Consider the following 19,767-nt stretch of genomic DNA (forward strand, 5'->3'; position numbering starts at 1 on the left):
GCTGGTGATATGGTCTGACGTTATTTCAACATAGCTGTCTAATTAGTCCAACTTTAACAACTAGTTATCATTTTGTGTCAGTTAAAACAAAAAACAACCTCAGAAATTTGCCGAAAATGCAAACTTATCCTATATCAGAGAGAATTGATATGATTCTATTAGTTGGTGAATGCAGGGTGCATTCATCAATTAATAGAATATGTAAATGCTCCTGATTTTATCTAGTCTGGGATTTTTATGGGGATATGTTAAAGACAGTGTTGCCAAAACTCGACCAACTATTGTCAACAACATAAGAGAAATTATTATAGCTGCTTTTCGAGGTAGAACTCCACATATGCCTTTTAGAATGAAAAGATCCTTTTGAAAAGACAATCATTTTATGCAGTTAATAAGACAGGAAGCATTTTGAGCATTTGATATATGATCTAGCTTATTTTTGTCACATAATTATAGGTTTATATTTAGTTTTAATCCTATAATAATTAAAATATGTTTTAAACGTGTATCTTTTTATTACCGTTGACTATTTTACTCTACAATCTTTAATTTTTGTTAAATTAACAATAGGTATATCACAGCCACCCTAGATTTTTTCAAATACTAAAGATCTACTGACGCAAAATCATAGAAATTAAAATATCTAGGAAAATCTTTGTCTGAGGGGTAGGCAGCCTTAATAATATTTTGAAGATATATAAATTCCCCATTGAACACCGGAATTATATTACTAGGTGTTCCATTTAAAATAAAGGAGTCGCTTTTAAAAGAGACTAAGTTCCATATTATTTTTTTCTCACCCTGTATAACTTTTCGGGTCAAATTTCAATTTGGTTTAACATACAATGGTTACTGTAATTAAATTTCAGGCTATACAAGGTCAACTAAAATTTAGGTAGCTGTTATCGAAATTTAAAATTTACTCTTCATTTTCACAAAAGGTGATATATGTGGAAATGCTTAAATTTTATTTAGGTATTTATGCTTCCTTAATAAAACTCACCTTTATTTTTTTCCTAGAATCCGTAAATCAATTAATATATAGGATGTTCCATTAGAAAAAACACAACTTTTATGTGTAACTTTTTTGGAGGACAGCCTGTATAATTTTATATATTTTTATAAAATGCTTTCAGTTAACCTACGCATATGCTGCTAAAATCTCATTTCGATAAAAACTACCGTTCTTCTTGGAGCTTCCGCGGCGTTGAAAAGCGCCATCCTGTATAGGAAAAAAATCTGAAAACTATATACATTTGTAATTAAATTATAAAAAACTTAAATAGTCTTTATATAAAGTATGTAATCAATCATCGAAGTTAAGCATAGATGTCACCATTTATATTGAAAAGGTTGTAGTTTTGTGAGGTATACTTGAAGAGGTATACTTGTATTCATTTAAAACTTCCCAATATGGCGGACTTCAGTATGGGAGGCTTAAAAAACGAAAATCTCTAAACTGGAATCGACTGTACTTCAAATCGTTCAAATTGATAATCTGTGGTAAATCCAATTGAACTCTGACACTTGGCTGACATTGACGTTTACGGTTCCTTTTTCTAAATATTTTCATTATTTTTTGAGTTTTTATTCTACTTGATTTTGTTCTTTCATTTAACCTGCAACCTGCAGTACTAATATATAGTTATACATAATCTTTTCACCGATCAAGAATTGACGAATAGGCTGGAAGATATTCAAAATGTGTAAAACGCTTAAAAACGTATTAGAATGAGTCAATACTCGTTCACAAATTCGTGAAAATAAATTAGTCCAGATGTTTGTAAAAAGGTTTCTAATTATTTTGAGAAGTTTCATCAGTAATTAAAAGAAAGCCATGTATATTAATGAATGTTTTTATCCATATTTGTTAGTTAATTCACCAACAGAAAATAACCTATAGTTGTGGTTGTGATATATTCTGATGTGTTTCTGGCAATTTAAAATAAGTTAATATTTAAACAAACATTTCTGGCTTTCCTGACAGGAGTGTGGACACAAATTTAATAAAGGTATAATGTGGATAATGTTCTGATTATTACAGTTTGCATGGATGTTTTTGTATGTTGTTATATTTAATAAAGTATATTTAATGAGTTTTTGAGTATTTCTTTTTCCTTCAGAGGATTGTGTTCTAATCTTTATATATTATAAATTTTCATAAATTATATCTACAAAATTTATTACCTTATAATTTGTTTGGTTTAAGTTTAACAGTATATAAAAGAACTATTTAAATAAGATGTTTGAAAATATATAGCTGTTTTTGCACACATCAATTCAATTTGTGATAACTGTACTGAAATAAAAACAAATTAAGAGAAATGGGGTGATCTATCAACTATAACATGAAAAGCATCATCCTATTTCCAAGTGTTGTATTAATTTCACTTATTAAACAACTATAATTATTCAATAATCTTGATAATTCTAGGAACTCTCAGATATCGTCAAAACATGAAAACAAAAATTTACTTCCTATAGTTCTTACGTCCCTTTAACTGAAATATAAAAAACAGGGCAGTTAATACTGAGAAAGTTTTTAAAATACCTTTAAGTAAAATCTCTTCTGATCTGCGGTAAAATACCTTTATTCTTATTAAATAATTTCAATAATCTATGTTTTTATTTATGACAACCATCTAATAACCTAACTTTAACGTCAACTTGACAATCCTGAAAAATATTATTGTTAACCAAAGAGTAAATCAATTTCTGAATTCGCTAACGCCAACTTATTTTTCATTAAAAAAAATTACCAATTTTCGTAACTAGGTCGGCCATATTGAGGAACTTTTAAAAGAATAGTACTATATGTAATAAAACACTGAAATGTAAAACAGAAGCGATATATAATATATTTTTTCCTATTTACACAACATGTACGTTAAATAATAAGTGGATATTTTGCGTAAGTCTAGGGACTAGGCGCTGAGTCTGACAGTACTTCCGAGGGCGTACCATCGCTGGAGTTGATGGAAAAGGTCCGGTTGGGCGCACGCCTCTGTCTTAGTACCGAGGCGTCGAAATCCGGGTGTCTTCTTGCATGTTTGCTGAAAAAAGAAATAAAATTTGTTAGAATTGTAGGAAAAGTTACAGAATTAATATTATTTAACAAATTGGCTAAGTTACTGCCGGCGGCATTAACTTAGCCAGTTTAGCGTTAAATTAATTCAATTTTTCACCGGCATTTACAGATTTCAGGCATGTAATACCATCGGTTATAATTTTTTTTTGTATACCTTAGCCTGTGTGGTGATTTAAATAGGGTTCTTTAGAAAAATTTATAAAATGTTTTAATTCAAATTATACATTTTATCCCTTTCAAATTCCCTTTTCATGATTATCGCGCGATTCAGACACACATTCCAGGTATAACCAACTTGAAAACTTATTAAGGAGTAGGATATAGCTTGAGGAAGTACCCCATCCCCTCTTCAATTCCCAAGAAGCCCACTTTATTGATGTAATTTCCACAGTCCTGAATTTTCCCTGTCTGGCGTTACATAATTCACTTCCAGATTACTTCATATAATCTTATAATCTAACACATGTATTATACGCTTGTTCAAAGAGTCAATGCGTATATTAAGAGTCAGTGACGCAATATAATATATAATAAATAAATTTGATTGTTTAATGTTTGATTGTCTAATGTTTTTAGTGTCTTGTCCTGGCCGGTTAAAAGATTCCCAAATCGTATTTTTAATCATATTATCTCAATTTTTTCAAATGGAACGAAGGTAACTCATTACCATATTTGCAAAAGGCATTCTTTTACTAATAAGTTTGTACCACACACTTGGTATTTCGAGTCAAAATGTCGTTATCAACCGTATGATTCAATTTCAAATAAACCATATACGAAAATGTCAAAAGTTGGCATGTGTCAGTTGGCGTCATTCTATTCAGAGTTCCATTTTCTATCTAATAAAGTAAAAAAAAATACCGGGTGCCATTTGAAAATCAAAAGTTGTAATCATTTACACGAAGCGACGGAAAAAAATAATTGAATAAGTCAATCAATCCTAATTTATGTCATATACTAATATACCAAATCTGGTTTTTATCTGAAAAAATAAGAAAGTAATTGGGGTGAGCCCCTTTTGAGACGACCCGGATTATACAATATGATCGAAAATAAAAACGGTGTCAGCGATGGCTATGGAATGAAGATCGTTGTCATTTTATATGTAAAATTATAGCGGAATGTTTTCGATATTCATTTCCAAGCCAACCGGATGCCGTTTTTATTCGATTATACAGTTATTTCATTGATCCAAAATGAATTCAAGTGACTCAATCAATTGGGTTGTGAAAACGCGCTTTTACGCTTTCAGATTATTCATACTATTGAAAACTTCTCACTCTATGATTCGACTCTGTTATAATTTACGAACCGAAAATTCACTCTGGAACAAATCCAGATCCAGGCGAGGCAGTAATCAACTAGTGGAGCAAGATAATCCGGTCCAGAAACAAAAGCCGATCGATCGGCTCGAACAATAAGGCCCTATCGGTCAAACTAATGGATAACGGAGCTTTGGACAGAAAGGGAGGAGGAGGGTAGAAAAAAGGGCTTGTTTCGAATTAGGACATTGGTAATAATGGTGTTGATTTTGTATTACATATATTAAACAGATGGATAGCTTTTCCATGATTTTCTTATATTATTGTTAATTTTAAATTAATTTAACTTGAAATATACATAGATTCAATAGTTTTCCATCACTCTGTTTTAATATCAAATCATTTTTCGGGAAAACTATTTTTTGTGTGCTTACTTGTGTTAATGTTTATCATAGTAAATCATCGCATATTTTAGTAAAAAATTGGTGCCGGGAGGCACGTATAGCCGCCCATACTAAAATATGTTAATAAAAAGTTGGTAGGCAGTTCTTTTAGTTTCAATTATCTCAAAAAACTGCGACTTTGACTGATTTTGATGTTATTACAAATTTTGTTGCAAAAAATTGAAAACCGCGTTTCGCTAGCTACTGTAATTTTGGAGTTACGATTTTTTTAAATTTTTAACCCCTCCCATACCCCTTACCAACTCCCCACCCCCACCAAAAACTAATGGCCAGATTCTCGGGTGCCACAATATTTTTGTGCCAAATTTGGTTAAAATCGGTTTAGCGGTTTTTGAGTTATCGTGTTACAGACAGACGGACAGACGGACCGACACCATGAAAATATTTTGTATTTAGGTCATTTACTTATGACCCAAATAACTTATTTTGAGTGAAATTAAAAAAAATACTCTTTTTTTGCCTGTCTTAATAGCCTGCCATACCTGTTGGTATACCTGTTGGTTGGTTGGTACGGTAAAAATGTTTACTTCAATTATATCCGATATAACCTTTTCAGTGTGACTATTCTTATAGCAAAGTCAGTCTAATTTTACGATATAGAGTGTCAAAATCAATCGTCATGTCATAAGTAAGCTCTGGTTGAAGAAGGTCACTCTAAAAGATTCGTAGCTGATAGACTTGGTATTTAGCAAACTGATGTGTTACGAATATGGCATCGCCAGTATAAAATTATCAAACTTCCAGACGAATTCGCTGAATGATAGACCTAAGAGCGGTCGAAGACGTATTACCAATCAACGGCATAGCCGCTATATCCACTTAACTATGGCAATACCAGCCTTCTAAAGAGATATGAGACAAACTTTGAAGCTTCGAATATCGAGTTGAAAGAATGGCCCAAAGTAACGCTAAAATACGACCGAAAAAAACGGCACCAGACATGGCTTGAAATTGAAGACCACTGTCTTTTTTATGTCAAATTATATGGTGAGTTTTATCGATAGCAATGTTTACAGAGTTAAAAATATAGTCATGAGACGCCTATATCATGATCTAAGCCGTGTCTTAGATCACAGATATTTCTTATCCTTTCATAAGTAATATATTTCAGAAAATCTATATTTTCAAATGTTCTTTCTGTCCATATAATTTTGAATATTTATATTACATTTTAATTAATTTTTTTGTGGAGGTATTTATTGAATTCTGATTCCTAAAAAATATATCTCCAATATAATATATTTAAATATCTAAAAATACTAAAAGAAACGAACTCGCGCAGCTTTTGAAATATATTTTCTACTCTATCTTTCTTTGGCTTTCTCGCTTACTGACAACCTATAAACTGACAAAAAAAATGCGAAAAGAAGATGAAAATTTGCCCACAAATAACTTTCCAATTTCTATATCATCTTTGAGAAGATAGAGGAAAACAAAAACGAAATCCTTTCAATAATGGATGCGGATGTTGGTCCAGATTAGGGGCCGTGTCTGTTTTCGTGCGATACGAGAGATCAAAAAAGAAAAAAAAATGCGGCTAGTGGGTGGTTGGAGGGTTCTATATCCTAAGATAAACTAAAAGTAGTATAAACGGATTTATTTTTTTAGTATTTACGTAAGAAGGTATTTATTAGTACATTAGTACTTAACGTACAGAGTGCCATAATTTGTTACGGCACTAAAAGGGATGTAAATACAGAAAAAATCCGGTGGCTCTCAATTTTTTTTTTAAAAAGTACATAAATCATTTTTTTTTTAATTTCAAAAGTTGAATAAATCGGTTGTTTCGGACTTACTTAAAAAACGATAAAGAGAACATATATGTTTCCTTTATCGAGATTTACCAGCCCTGAAAATATATATAAAAATATGTCTATGAATAAGTCTGAGTCAATATGTAAATGACTTTGACTTACTTGACCAAACGACTCAGTTTTCCTGTTCCAATAAATGACCAAAATGTATTTAATTCAATTTAAGATAAAGAACTGAAAATTATTTTATAAATTGATAGAAAAATCTATCTCGATTTATTATAGCAAAAAGTGGCTTTCGATCTGAGATTAGGGATGGGATTTTTCCTATATATCGATAACTATTGATTAGTAATAGGGAATATTATTAATAGGAAATCCCCCAGTAGATCCGGTAGTCATTTAAATATTCCAACAAGAATTATTGGACGGGAGTGAAGAACGTAGGGCAAATTTCTTAATTTTATAATTAACAAGTACTTAATTCTGTGAATTTATTAGTGTTTAATAAATACATTTTCTTTTGAAGTAGTATGTTTACTTATCTATGAAATATATTTTATTTTTTTAAAGATCCTATTATGTTTACAGTGTACTTTTTGTAACTTTTTATAGAAAATATATATTAGGACATTTTTGACAGATCATTGTAGTAAATCATAATATATTTGTTATATTGTGACGTAATTTCTGACTGTGCTTGTTTGGCTAGGGCGGGATTATTTTAAAGTTTCACCTAATTTAGTATTTTTGTATCTCATATATCTAACTCAAAAAAAATCGTATGAACCATTGAAAAATTCGTATTTCCATTTAATCGACATTTATTATATTTTAATTTACCTAAAGATTCACCAAGGGATAAATAATATGCAAAAAAACATAACTATAAAGTTATTGAAGTCACTTCACAAGGTTCAAAAAAGAAGTTTGATCTAAGCAAATGGTAATTATACCAAATACGTCTTGACTTAGATACGATGTTACATGTCGATGTTATCGAGTTATCCATTGTTATTCGTTTACGATTACTAGCTGAGATACCAATAGTTACTACAATAACACTTATCGATATATTGATAGTTATCGATAATTATCGCTATATCGATACCTAAAATCTATCGATAGATAAATTGCGATAACTTATCGAGTCTAATTCCATTACCGCGCCTCCCTAACCGAACGTTTGAGCAATGAAACCTCTGCCATGGACTTTATTAAAACGATCATTTTTAGCGGAAGAATTTATAGATTTATTTAGAAAATCGCCCGGAAAATACCTCGGGAAATTCTCTTATAGAGATTTTCCGAAGAAAAGCTAATACCTCAGAGATAAAACGTTGTCGGCTAGGTGTACCGTTCTATCTCTATCCCGCTCTATCCATGACTCTATCGCTTGATCTCTTTCCCGACTCCCTGGTGCTCTCCCGAAAACAAGCCAGTAATGAGATAATCTTTTTAGGTTTGTTTTTTTCTAACTCTTTCTTATAAACACTCTTTGTTTTCTTTGTTAAAAATCTATTTTTAAACACTGTCTTGTTTATACTTAATTTAATTCGAAGAAATAATTAAAAAGATAGTTAATTGCCTGCAGTTTTCTCATAAATTTAATTAACACTTAGAAGACTCCCTGTTCTTGGTAGATAAAAATATATTTTAGTTTTCATTTTTTTTAAAAGTAGAAGTAAAGAAAGATTTGCCTAAATTATTATTGGTTTTCATCAGAGTTCTGAAAAAGCAACTTTTTAGTTTTTCTCTTCATGTTCAAAATTAGTTTCGCGAAACTTATTAATAGATATTTATATCTAATATTCCCTGATGTACCGACCGGCCAGGCAAACTCGATATTAAATAGTTTTCCGTAAGTTTCCGCAAAATTTTTCGTATAATTCTCAAGTCGAACTTTTCCAGGCCCTTTGGGATAATTAAATGTTTAATATAAAGAAAATATATTATTGATTTAAATATTAATGTATTTCGAAGTACTTCCAGTTCAAAGTGATATGAAAGTCGTCTATTAGTGTTTAGGTAGTTATAGAATTTTTTGTTATAAATATTGGAGAAAATAGTAAGGAGTTTAGAAGATATCATCCATGGTTTCAACAGAAAAATTATGGTACTACTTCTCAGTTCCAGTGAACATCGTAATTTGCGGAGGTAACTTGCTGTACCCTATCGAACGTCATTGATTTCATAAAAGTTTCATACACATTGTGGGAATGAATGCAATATATCTCGTAAACTGTAAAACATAAAAAAAAATACATGTAAATTTGATAGCTTTTTTTATACTCTTTACTTTTAAAAACTTTGCGACATTAAAAAAATGGTTTCACCCGGAAAAAAGCAAAAAACTGCGTTTGAGTGATTTTGGCGCCCTCCAACTTTGTCCCCGTGGTTTAGAGGTTTGTTACTTAGAAATTAAAATGTAGAGAATTTAATTCTCTTAATTTTTTGTTCCAGGAAATTTTCTGTGGGACCTACGGTTCAGACAGAAAATTGAATCCAAAATTTTTTGAGTTTCTCAAAAACGGTGGGGTCGGGTGGGGGTACGAATTTTCGAATTTAATGTTTTCCACTGGACCACTTAATTTTGAGAACCACTGGATCTTTTCTGGATTTTCTTTCATGTAAATTTAATCTATTCCCTATGTTGCCATATTATCGAGAAATTATGTTTTTTAACTTAAAACTAAAAAAAATTCGAAAACCCAAACCATATATTTTGTCGCAAAAAAAAGCTCATAGGCTTGTTTCTGAGGCCGAAATATACCAACAGTTAAAATACTTGCACTTATTTTTGGGACACTCTGTATGGACGATCCTGACATTTATTGTTCCTAAAACTTTTAGTTCAAATAAAGAGAAATTATATAATACTTTCCTAAGATTTCTGTTTGAGTTTCTTTTAGATCTTCGTTAAGAGAAAAATAAATAAATGGGAAAATGAGATTTTCGTTGGCAAAACCGAGATATAGAACCAACGCCAAGAAAATAACAAATCATCTATCTAAATAAAAATATTTTTAAGAAAAAATTAAATAAAAATATAATACAATTTCCAAGCTATAAGTCGAATTATTTCATTAAAAATGGCCATAAAGTTTGATTTGTTCCATGATACCAAAACTTTTAAATCGAATAAAGACAAATTAAATAACGCTTTTGTAAGATTTCTGTTTGAGTTTCTCTTAGAAACTTTACCGGAGAGAAAAATGGGAAAAGAAAAAAACTGCCACCACATCAATTTAACTTATTTTAATTTCCCACTGATCGTGGCTTCAAGGGGAGTGAAGGATGACGAGGGAGACAAACACCCCTTGAAACTTTTTTATTGCTTTTAATTGGGCAGCAAAACTGGCAACGAATTTGAAATAATGAAGCGATGGCTCAGCATAAATTTTTATCTAATTTTCATAATGACCGGGATCGAAGAAGGATTAGAGCAAAGTTTGTGAGAGAAGAGGAATGAATATATCTTAGATTAGCCTCGTTATTTTTACTTCATCCCTTTTTTATTTGGGAACTGGTAATTTAATCATCTCGTTAATTTTGCTTCAGGTTTTTTCTTTGAGAATATATGTAATTTGATAAAAAAATATAAGGAAAAAAATGAACTGGTATTTTGTTAAACATAATATCCGCTAATTATGTTGAAAATACAGATATTTGTCAAAAAGTTTGGGTAGTATTAATATGTTGTTATGTATTATAATTAAGGTAACCCAAATATGCAAGACATCTGCATACTAAACATAGTAATAAGTAGTAACATAGTAGTTACTTAGTTAGTTTAGTAGGTTTGTATGTGAAAAAATCTACGGAACTCAGTTATAAGATAACCGAGCAATACTCCCTTCGTATCGAAAATTGCAAAGTTTTAAAACTGTATTTGAAAAACCATGTTTAGTTTCATAAAAAGTAGTGCAGTGATGTGAAAACTCCCATTTTGTATCTCTACACCTAAACGAGAATCCCTGTACAGGGTGGGTCAAATTGGACGCTTTTAAAGGGAAACGCAATTTTCTATAGATGGAGACGAAAACTAATATCGGTGTCTGGAGCTCAATTTTTATAAAAAAACATGATTGTGAAAACCGCACATCGATATTTGTTACCGTTTCAGAGTAACGGGGTGTTTTTCAAAAATGTGCATAATTAATAAAATGCTGTAAATTATTTGCTACAGAAAATTTTATATTTTTATGAAATCATTTCCAAAGCCCCTTTTTACGTAGAATTTAATTATTTAAGAATATATATTTTTTTTAAATTAATAATTTAAGAGTTATCAACAGAAAAATTGATCTTTTATTCGGGACACCCTGTATATTTTAAATTAACCGAAAAGAACTTACGAATTACCTTTCCAAAAAAATATATAGCACACTTGATATTTTGTTATAGTCCTCTTCGAAATAGAAAATTTTTAAAAGTTCGCCACTTTCAACTAGTAGGTTTTGGAGTCCTTATTGATGATTTGCTCTTTATATGGAACTCGAAAACATATTTTTTCCAGAAAGACGAAGCACCGCCTCAGAATGCTGAAGTTATCAGAAAATGTTTGCAGCCAATTACGGACGGGCATTATTTTACATAAATTCTACTAGAAGTTAACCAAGATTCTAGCCGTTGGCCGTCCAGGCCGCCTGATTTAGCGCCTGTGGAATTTTATCTTTGCGGAAGAATAAAGGTTATGTTTAAATTGTCCGTATAGTCTAGACAATAATTCGAAGTACTTAGCGGTTATGCTCAAAATGGTCCCGTCTGTCCATAACAGAAGACGTCGAACACCTTTAGCAAAATCTCATGTCATGGTGTGCTATTTATTTTTATTGTAACCAGATTTAGTTTAAATGTGTTGTTAAAGAAGTTGTTAAATATAGTTTAAACTGTTATAAAATTCTGCGTCTCTCATTGCAAATATTATTTTAATTTTAATTGCTGCTCACAGCTAGAATTTTCTTGCAATACAGCCATCAGGCGCCGCGGCCGTTCAAATCCTACTTATTCAAAGTGAGCAAATTTTAGAAGCTAAAAATTTTTTGAAAGGTAATTTTAAATTATTTTCAATAAATTAAAAATATACAGGGTGTCCCATATAAAAATCAAATTATCTGTTGATAATAATTCTTAAATTATTAATTTTAAAAAACTTAACCATTAAATTCTATGTAAAAGGGTGCTTTGGAAATGTTTTCATAAAAATACAAAATTTTCCATAGCAAAAAAGTTACAGCGATTTGTTAAAAAATGCACATTTTTGAGAACTTCGAAACTGTAACAGATATTGATGTGCGGTCTTCACCATCATGTTTTTGATAAAAATTAAGCTCCAGACACCTATATTAGTTCTCGTCTATCTCCAATAAAGGGTGTTTCCTTTTAAAAGCGTCCAATTTGACCCACACTGTACACTTTCTAAAATAAAAAAGTTTAGTCATAAATACCCGACAAAAATATATACTCATACGTATTTACGTCATCTGGCCGACCTTAAAATCGCTCTTTAGGTCTAACAAGCGAAGACACGTCGTCGTAACGAGACGTCAAAAAACACCTAATAGTAACCACTTACGTCAAATGATCGCTCCTCATAAATTTCTTGTTGCAGACTGGACACGCGAAGTTTTTCTCGCCGGTGTGGGTGCGGGTGTGCCTGGCCAGCTCGTCGGACCGCGCGAACTTCTTCCCACAGCCCGTCCACTCGCACGGGAACGGTTTTTCGCCTGGAAAAAAGAGGAAAATGTAGCATAGAACGGCTCTAAAACAGTGGAAATAGCGGAAAATGTTGGGTTTTTGTTGAATTGAAGAAAGTTTACACTATTAAATTAATCACTGTTACTTTTCTTTGATGATAAAATGGAGGAATGTGAAACATCGGAAAGGTTTAAGTTAGTAGAAAGAGGTTGTGTTTTTTTATTGAATGTGGGAAACTTTACACATTTTTAAAATAATTTGTGTTATTTTATGAAAAAAGGGAAACAATAAAGGCAATAATTATTATTATTTCAGATATTCCTGATTCCAGTTACTAAACAGTGTGGTTTTCTATTAAATGCTACACTATTGGTAAATTTTAATATTGCACCCTATAATATACCGTTACTTCGAAACCAATTTACCGGTTGCATATACAACTAGCATGAACTTTTATATTCATGAGGTTTTCGTAATCGGGTTTCGTAATAATGGTAATTTCGAAGTAAGACATCTTTATGAAACCTGATATACATTTTCTATGTATCAAAAATACCTTTTTTGGTGTACAAAGAATATTGATTATTTTTGGAGAAAAAAGTGTCACACCTTACACCTCGAACTTCTCTTAAAATAAAAATTATATTCAAAATCTCCATTCATTTCTAAACATTTTTTTTTCTCTTGATTTTTTTCGTCCGAAGTATAGTTTTTGCTTAAAAAAAAAGTCAGTTTATTTCTGGGTCAAATAGCTGAAAATATGATGCGGTGACTGTTGTGTGGATATAATTTCTGCATCGCGCATCGGCTGGAAGGAAATTAAGAAATAAAACAATTTTTTTGTATATCAAAATAAGCATTTTGATGCATGGAAAACGTGTATCAAATATACCATCAGAGATATTTTGAAAAACAATTAGAAAAACAATTAGAGAAATTTGAAAAGTTAAGATATTTAAGACATATATTCATATGAAGTTTTTTTCTTAGAATAGGTCCAAAAATCACCTTAAATGTGCATGTCATTAAGGAACACCCTGTATAGTTGAATTTTTTTTAAGTCTTTAAAGTAATTTTATTATTTTATTTGTAGCAATCCATCTATGGACATTTCAACTATATGGCAACCAGTTAATAAAAGGCACCAATGCTGGAGTCTGATTGCAAGCATCTCCGTGACAGGTGAGTAGCTTTGTGTATTATACAGGGTGAGTCTTAAATAAGTGCAAATATTTTCAGGGATGGTATATTTTCACCCCAGGAACACGTCCATGAGTTTTTTTCGCAAAAAGGTGTTGAAAATCGTGTATTTTCTTTTAAATTTCCTGTATATTTTTCGAAACCTTTTAGAACTGCCCGTTCACCGCACGTATTACCATAGTTACGGCTTTACTCCATGGTTACGGCGCTAAAAGGAATGCAAATAGAGAAAAAATCAATCAATTTTTTTTAAATTTTAAAAACTTAAATAGCTCGATTATTTTGGACTAATCTGAAAAATGGCAAAGAGAAAATATGTTTTTATCGAGATCTACCAGCCCTGAAACTATTTGCACTTATTTACGACTCACCCTGTATAATTTTAGAAGTTTTACTGTTTAGATTACATCATGGAGGAATAAGCGATAGTAGCGCTATAGCTGTGGCAAAAACGGGATTAGCCAGCCATTTTGGTGTTAGTTTTGTGTCATTTGTGCATTTTCCCCAAAATTTAATCAAAAATTTGAGTATTTTCTGTTAAAAACCTATTGAGTCGTGTGCTGTACGCAGTTGTAGTACTAGAAAAGGTATCGATTCCAAGAAAATCACATTTGGTGGATTAATATGACAATATCGCAAGGCAAATATTAATCATTATATTTGCTTTTATGATTTGAAGTTTCCGTAATGTGGTCCTGATGAAGTAGTTCACTGGCAGGTCCCGTTTTTATTTTATAGAAATAATTATTCTAGCGCCTCCCCTCTCTTATTCCTCTATGGTTCACGCATAATAGCGACTCTCATATACTAAATTAGGGACTTTTTACATATGAGACAAATAAAAACAACCAAATTTTTAAAAAATAATTAGTAAGATTAATAAGAAGAAACCCTATTCGATAACGAAATTAAGACACTCCAAAAAATATATTTACGGCAATTATTCGATTCTGATTTGAAATGTCTTCGTTTTAATAATATTTCGTTTCTTTGAAACGAAAGGAAAAACATGTTACATAATAAATGAGACCGGAAACTGAAGGGACAAATTTAATAATAAGTAGGTCTTCGATTATCAGCTGGCCCTTCGATTGGGTATTTCTGTAAAAAGGGACGAAAATTCCCATTTCGGGTCTCGTTAGGGGCGGAAATATTTGAATTTTTTATTCAAATTTTTTTTATCGACGACTTTCAAGAGGGTCGCTTGTTTTTTCATTTTTTTATCGTGTATATTCCTAATGCAAATATAAATACATAATGCATGTAAAAGTAGATACAGAGGTATGTAAAATGGGACAAAATTTGATAAATACAAAAAATCCATACAATTTTTTACAGTTATTTTAAGTATTTAAGTCCCGTCTAATCGCTGTCTGATTTTAAAATCTATTTGAAAATGAAATATTTAACTCTTCTTAAGATAAAACTGCAAACATTCTCGAAATATCTCTGCTTTCATTTTCAAAATGTGCATTTTAAGTATTTAGATATTTTTTCCATAGCAACTGTTAAAATAGCCTTATAACTAGTAAAAATAGTAGGTAAAATAGTACTTTAACCGCAAGGGTAGATTAAATGATACTTTAACAGCGAGGATAGGTTAAAAACTTTATTTCTTCTCGCACGTTTTTTAATTGCTTCCATTTTTGAAAATGTTTGTATTCCTTTTCATAAGTTATTCGGGATTTAAATGGAAGTAGTTTGGATATGGAGTTTGTCGTCTCAGCCTGAATATCTGTTGGTAATTTACTTATTTCGTTTTGAGCCATTTCTGGCTCCAATTCAATCAGTAATCGACACGAAAGAGAATTAAAAAATATTGACTTGAAACTGACAACTACAGAGACAGCTTTATTTATTTGTCAAATTACATAGAAACCAACGCCAACCCAGCACAATATTTTTTCTACTAGTAATAAATTCCTTGAAATAAGAATTTCTGAATATTTTTTACTCCCGAAATTAATTCACTCGCGATTTCATCGCTCGTGAATTAATCTTTTCGGTCGACGATAAAATACCATTTTATCGTCTTGTATAAAAAATAACTATTAAAAAGCTTATCCTTTGTTCTTTGTGGTTTTTTTGCTTCAGACGACAGGAGGAGATATAACCAAACCTCCTGAATTCATTAAGCAGTTTTTGTTCCTTAGTCGAATTTGCTTCATTACATACTGACTGCCATTACTCGTTGACGAGTATTTGACATGCATCAGATGATGGTTACGCAAGGCGTTTTCTTTCATGAGCTATTCTGTGACCGAAAAGCCCGATACGTGATGTTATCCCTCTTCCGCACTCCGGTCATTCAAAAATCTCATTACTTTGTTGCCTCTTTACTCTTTGGTTGTCGTTGTTAACTGAGTTTACAATAATTTTTGTTCTCCATTGCGTTCTATTGTGCGCTGCTTACTCCCACTGATTCTGCATGCTCATCCCCTTTAATTTTTCATGGAAAATATTCTCTTACCCTTATTTGCTTCATTAATAAAAATACCGCTGACAAATTGGTTTCATTTGGATCAACTCAGCTCGGTGTTTACAAAAAATAACTATTGGATTTTGTAGATTTTATTCGAGTGGCGAAATACCCAGAAGTTTTTTTTGAAGAAATAAAATAGCCACAAAGGTATACCTAGAGAATATTTTAAAGTAAATTTACACAGTTATAAATTAATTAATTTCTTTAGTGATTTAACAGAAATTTAGTGTAAGTTTTCATCAGCCGAGTACCATATAATTCAGTTAGAAGAGTTTAGTTTGCAGTAGGAAATAATTTAGTTAGTATATTAATATGGTATAGGTATATAACCATAAATCAAACTGGTTTAAATTATATTACTAAGAATGACGAAACTAAAATTTTAAAACAAATTAAATTACCGTAACTTTATGCTTGTAATACAAATATATTTAGTAGAGATGTTAATTTTGTTACATAGCATCGAAACAAACACTCTTGCTCTATGTTTTAGAGAAGCATTGTTAGACAACATAAATATGTTATCATACAATTCCCAAGCATTCGAAATGTGTCCCAATGATATCAACCACCGCTTCAAGTAATAGAAGGATTTTGAGGAAGTAATCAAATTCAGTCATATCATAATTTCATTCATTTTATATTAGTATGGTCATAAACAAGCGAGGCTATTGTGTTTTACTGTTGGAATTACACGTACATTTTCTTGGCAGTCATTGGCAGTCGTTGGCATCACTCTTACGGCAGTCGACAGTCGACTATAATTATATGACAGACATATAAGACGCTTGGCAATTAAATTATATTTAGGCAGTAGGTACATGTACATTTTTTACTCAAGTAAGACACCCCTCGTAATCAAGGGAGCTCCTGATACTATGTGTTTATAATTAGGTAGTTAAGGCTTATTTTCTTTTTCTTAGTTTCTCGTACTTATTACTATTTTGCTAATATCTTCGATTTAAAAAAGAAAATCGATATGCTGTTTTCTCTTATTAAGCTTTTATACAATCTTCAGGGAAAATTAGATATATTGTTACATTTAAATTTTTTGAAAAAATGCTCAATGCTCTAAGACAGTCTCCCTTAGCTTAATTTCTTAAGGTGCGAACAGACCTGACGAGACGAGGGCGAGACATTAAAAATTTGCTCAGTGTGGACGAGTCTCGCGAGGCAACCCACGGAGTCTCGTTGCTATTCATTCTCTGTCGGATTTTCGACCGTCGATTAAAGAAATCTCGAGGCAAAGTCTGGACGTGTTTGTGGTAGGCTCGCTCAATGCGAGATATTAATGCATGATATACATAATTTGCTTGTGGGAGGCGTCCCTAAAAATGGAATGAAGCAGTCTCGCGCTCGTCTCGACAGGTCTGTACGCATCTTTAGTGGACAGTCGATCGGAACGCTTATTCATTTTTCAGTTTATTCAGTGAGTTCACAATCCAATTACGCATATAATATCGATTTTTGGTAAGTTTAGAGAACCTAACACGTGGAATATCATGGTTTAAACACTAAGGGGGTCAATTTTTTATTTCCCGTTTAAAAAAAATTATAGAAAGAAACTTTAATTTTTAAATAAATTATGTTCGGAACTATGCCATCTTCCGCAACTGATAGCTTCCGTCACTTGCGTGTAGGACCCTTATTGCCTATTTGTAATAACTTATGATCAGTGACCTACTAGACATTGTAGAATAGAAATTGAAAGGAAAATAGTGAATATACCATATTACATTTTAGAAAGATATTGAAATATACAGGGTGAGTGTTATATAAGAGCAAATATTTTCGGGGCTGGTAGATCTCGATGAAAGAAACGTATTTTCTCTTTATCTTTTTTCAAATAAGTCCAAAATATCCGAGATATTTTACTTTCAAAATTTAAAAAAATATATATTTTTCGCTTAAATTTTGAGAAGCACTGGATCTTTTTGGGGTTTTCTTTCTTGAATAAATTTACAAACTCTCCTGCCTATGTTGCCATATTATGAAGATTTATGTTTTTTAACTTTAAAGTAAAAAAAATTTCCAATTTTTTTTTATTTCGCAAAAAAATCTCAGATGTGTTTCTGGGGTCGAAATACACTATCCCTAAAACTATTTGTACATATTTAAGACTCACCCTGTATAAAAAAAAAACACTTTTGTAACGTTTTTAGTTCGTTACATGTCTTTTTTATATATAATATATGATGTCTGGCCTATCATCACCAGATTCCCTCTCGTTCAGGCTGGATAGATTATTTGACGCGTAATTTTTACGTTCCCTGGTCGACAACCCTGTTATGGTTTGGCACAACCCTGTTATTGCTCTGTGGGAGCGCGCGCTGTCAACATCGCTTCTGTCAATTCTCTGTGATCTAACTTCACTTTTGGTTAGACTGTTTGGCCTGTCAGACGCCATTAGTCCCAGTTTTTGAGAAATGGTGATTATTTAAATCTTGCTGTGTAATCTGAATCAGCTGCCATTCGAAGCTACAGGTAAAGCTGAGTTATTTTCCTTTTAGATTCGATATTATTAGTGAATATTTTTAGGGTAGAGTTACGGATGTCCCAACTTGTATTTGTATTTGGCTGGCACGTTGGCGTCCCTTTGCTTTTGTCCTCCAGAATGTCATTTGGAAGAAAGGACAGATTGTTTATTATTTATTGAGCCCTCGGAAGTATTTCGAGGTAGGTTCATTTTGTTTATTAGACGGTGTTTGATTTTAAACAAGAGTTTCGTGTTCTTAGGGTCTTACGGACGGACATTGTCTTACGGACAAGTGTCCAAGGTATGGACTATTTTTCAAGGTCCTAGTAGTGTTCTCTTGTGCCACTATCTTATGGACGGATGTCCCATGGACAAGTGTCCCCAGTAGGATTGATTTGTCTTACACATAGAGTGCCCCAGCGTGGATGTGGCTTGAGCCCCGTGCTGCTTCACCCCCATTTCTAAGCCTGGATCGCCGACAGACAGTACAGAGATGCTAGACCTCCTCGCGCTGCTACTGTTTGAAGCAAGATTACATAAAGAACAGCTAAGTGTAGATTTACGTTCTAGTTTTTATGTTTTAGATTTTCTATATTTTCAGTCTTAAACAGTAACGTAATTTTAAATAATATCGTACGGACTATATTTAGTGGTTAGATTATTAAGAACATTTATGTCGATGCAGTAGTTGCAATGTGATTTAGATTTTAGGTTTCATTATATTACGCCTTGTAATAGTATTACTTTCTATAGATATTATTATTGGGCTATATTAACAGATGAATAACGAGACATAGATTCTAGAATCTACAGGTTGCAACACATCAGATTTAACACCGCATAAAATTTAACAATTTAAATAAAGTAATGCTACTTTTCTTATATTTTCTATAACGTTACACGCATTGTAATTTTTCATAGTCTTTTCATAGAACATATTTAATATTATTTACATACATAGTTTTACTCAGCAAATAACCACTATAATAATAATAATAATTATTATTATTAAAATTGTACAATGCTATTTACCATCAGAATTCATCATGAATAAATATAGTCATTAGTTTTAAGTATTATACAACTGTGTTTTCTTTCTCTGTACATGCCTGGCGCCCAATATCTATTTTTTTGTTTATTGTTCTTAATTAGTTTTCTTCCCAGTGAAATACCTTATCCACGACTGCTCTCCGATGAAAAGCTGCCGTTCGCAGTGGTAGTTGTTTAAAAAACGCTACACTTTAATAGAAATGTAAAGAAAAATACAGAGAACAAATGCTAGTTTTTTAATCATTCCAGACCATTCGGCTAAGCAGTCATCTGTATGACAAGGCCGATAAA

The 19,767-nt window shown here is 31.7% G+C and overlaps 1 protein-coding gene across 1 annotated transcript in view; it reads right to left on the bottom strand.

Moving 5' to 3' along the window:
* Nucleotides 1-2,855: 2,855 nt before the first annotated feature.
* The window catches only part of LOC115886059 (Krueppel-like factor 9), a 248,355-nt gene continuing 231,443 nt past the window's right edge, over nt 2,856-19,767 (bottom strand). The window contains exons 3-4 of the mRNA XM_030905087.1: nt 12,147-12,297; nt 2,856-3,053 (exon numbers count right to left, since the gene is read on the bottom strand). Coding sequence (XP_030760947.1) covers nt 2,918-3,053; nt 12,147-12,297 — 287 coding nt within the window. The 3' untranslated portion in view covers nt 2,856-2,917. The remainder of the gene's footprint in view (nt 3,054-12,146; nt 12,298-19,767) is intronic.

Source organism: Sitophilus oryzae, unplaced genomic scaffold (assembly GCF_002938485.1).
Source record: "Sitophilus oryzae breed Bouriz unplaced genomic scaffold, Soryzae_2.0 scaffold_466_pilon_pilon, whole genome shotgun sequence".
In the NCBI taxonomy this organism is placed as follows: Eukaryota; Metazoa; Arthropoda; class Insecta; order Coleoptera; family Curculionidae; genus Sitophilus; species Sitophilus oryzae.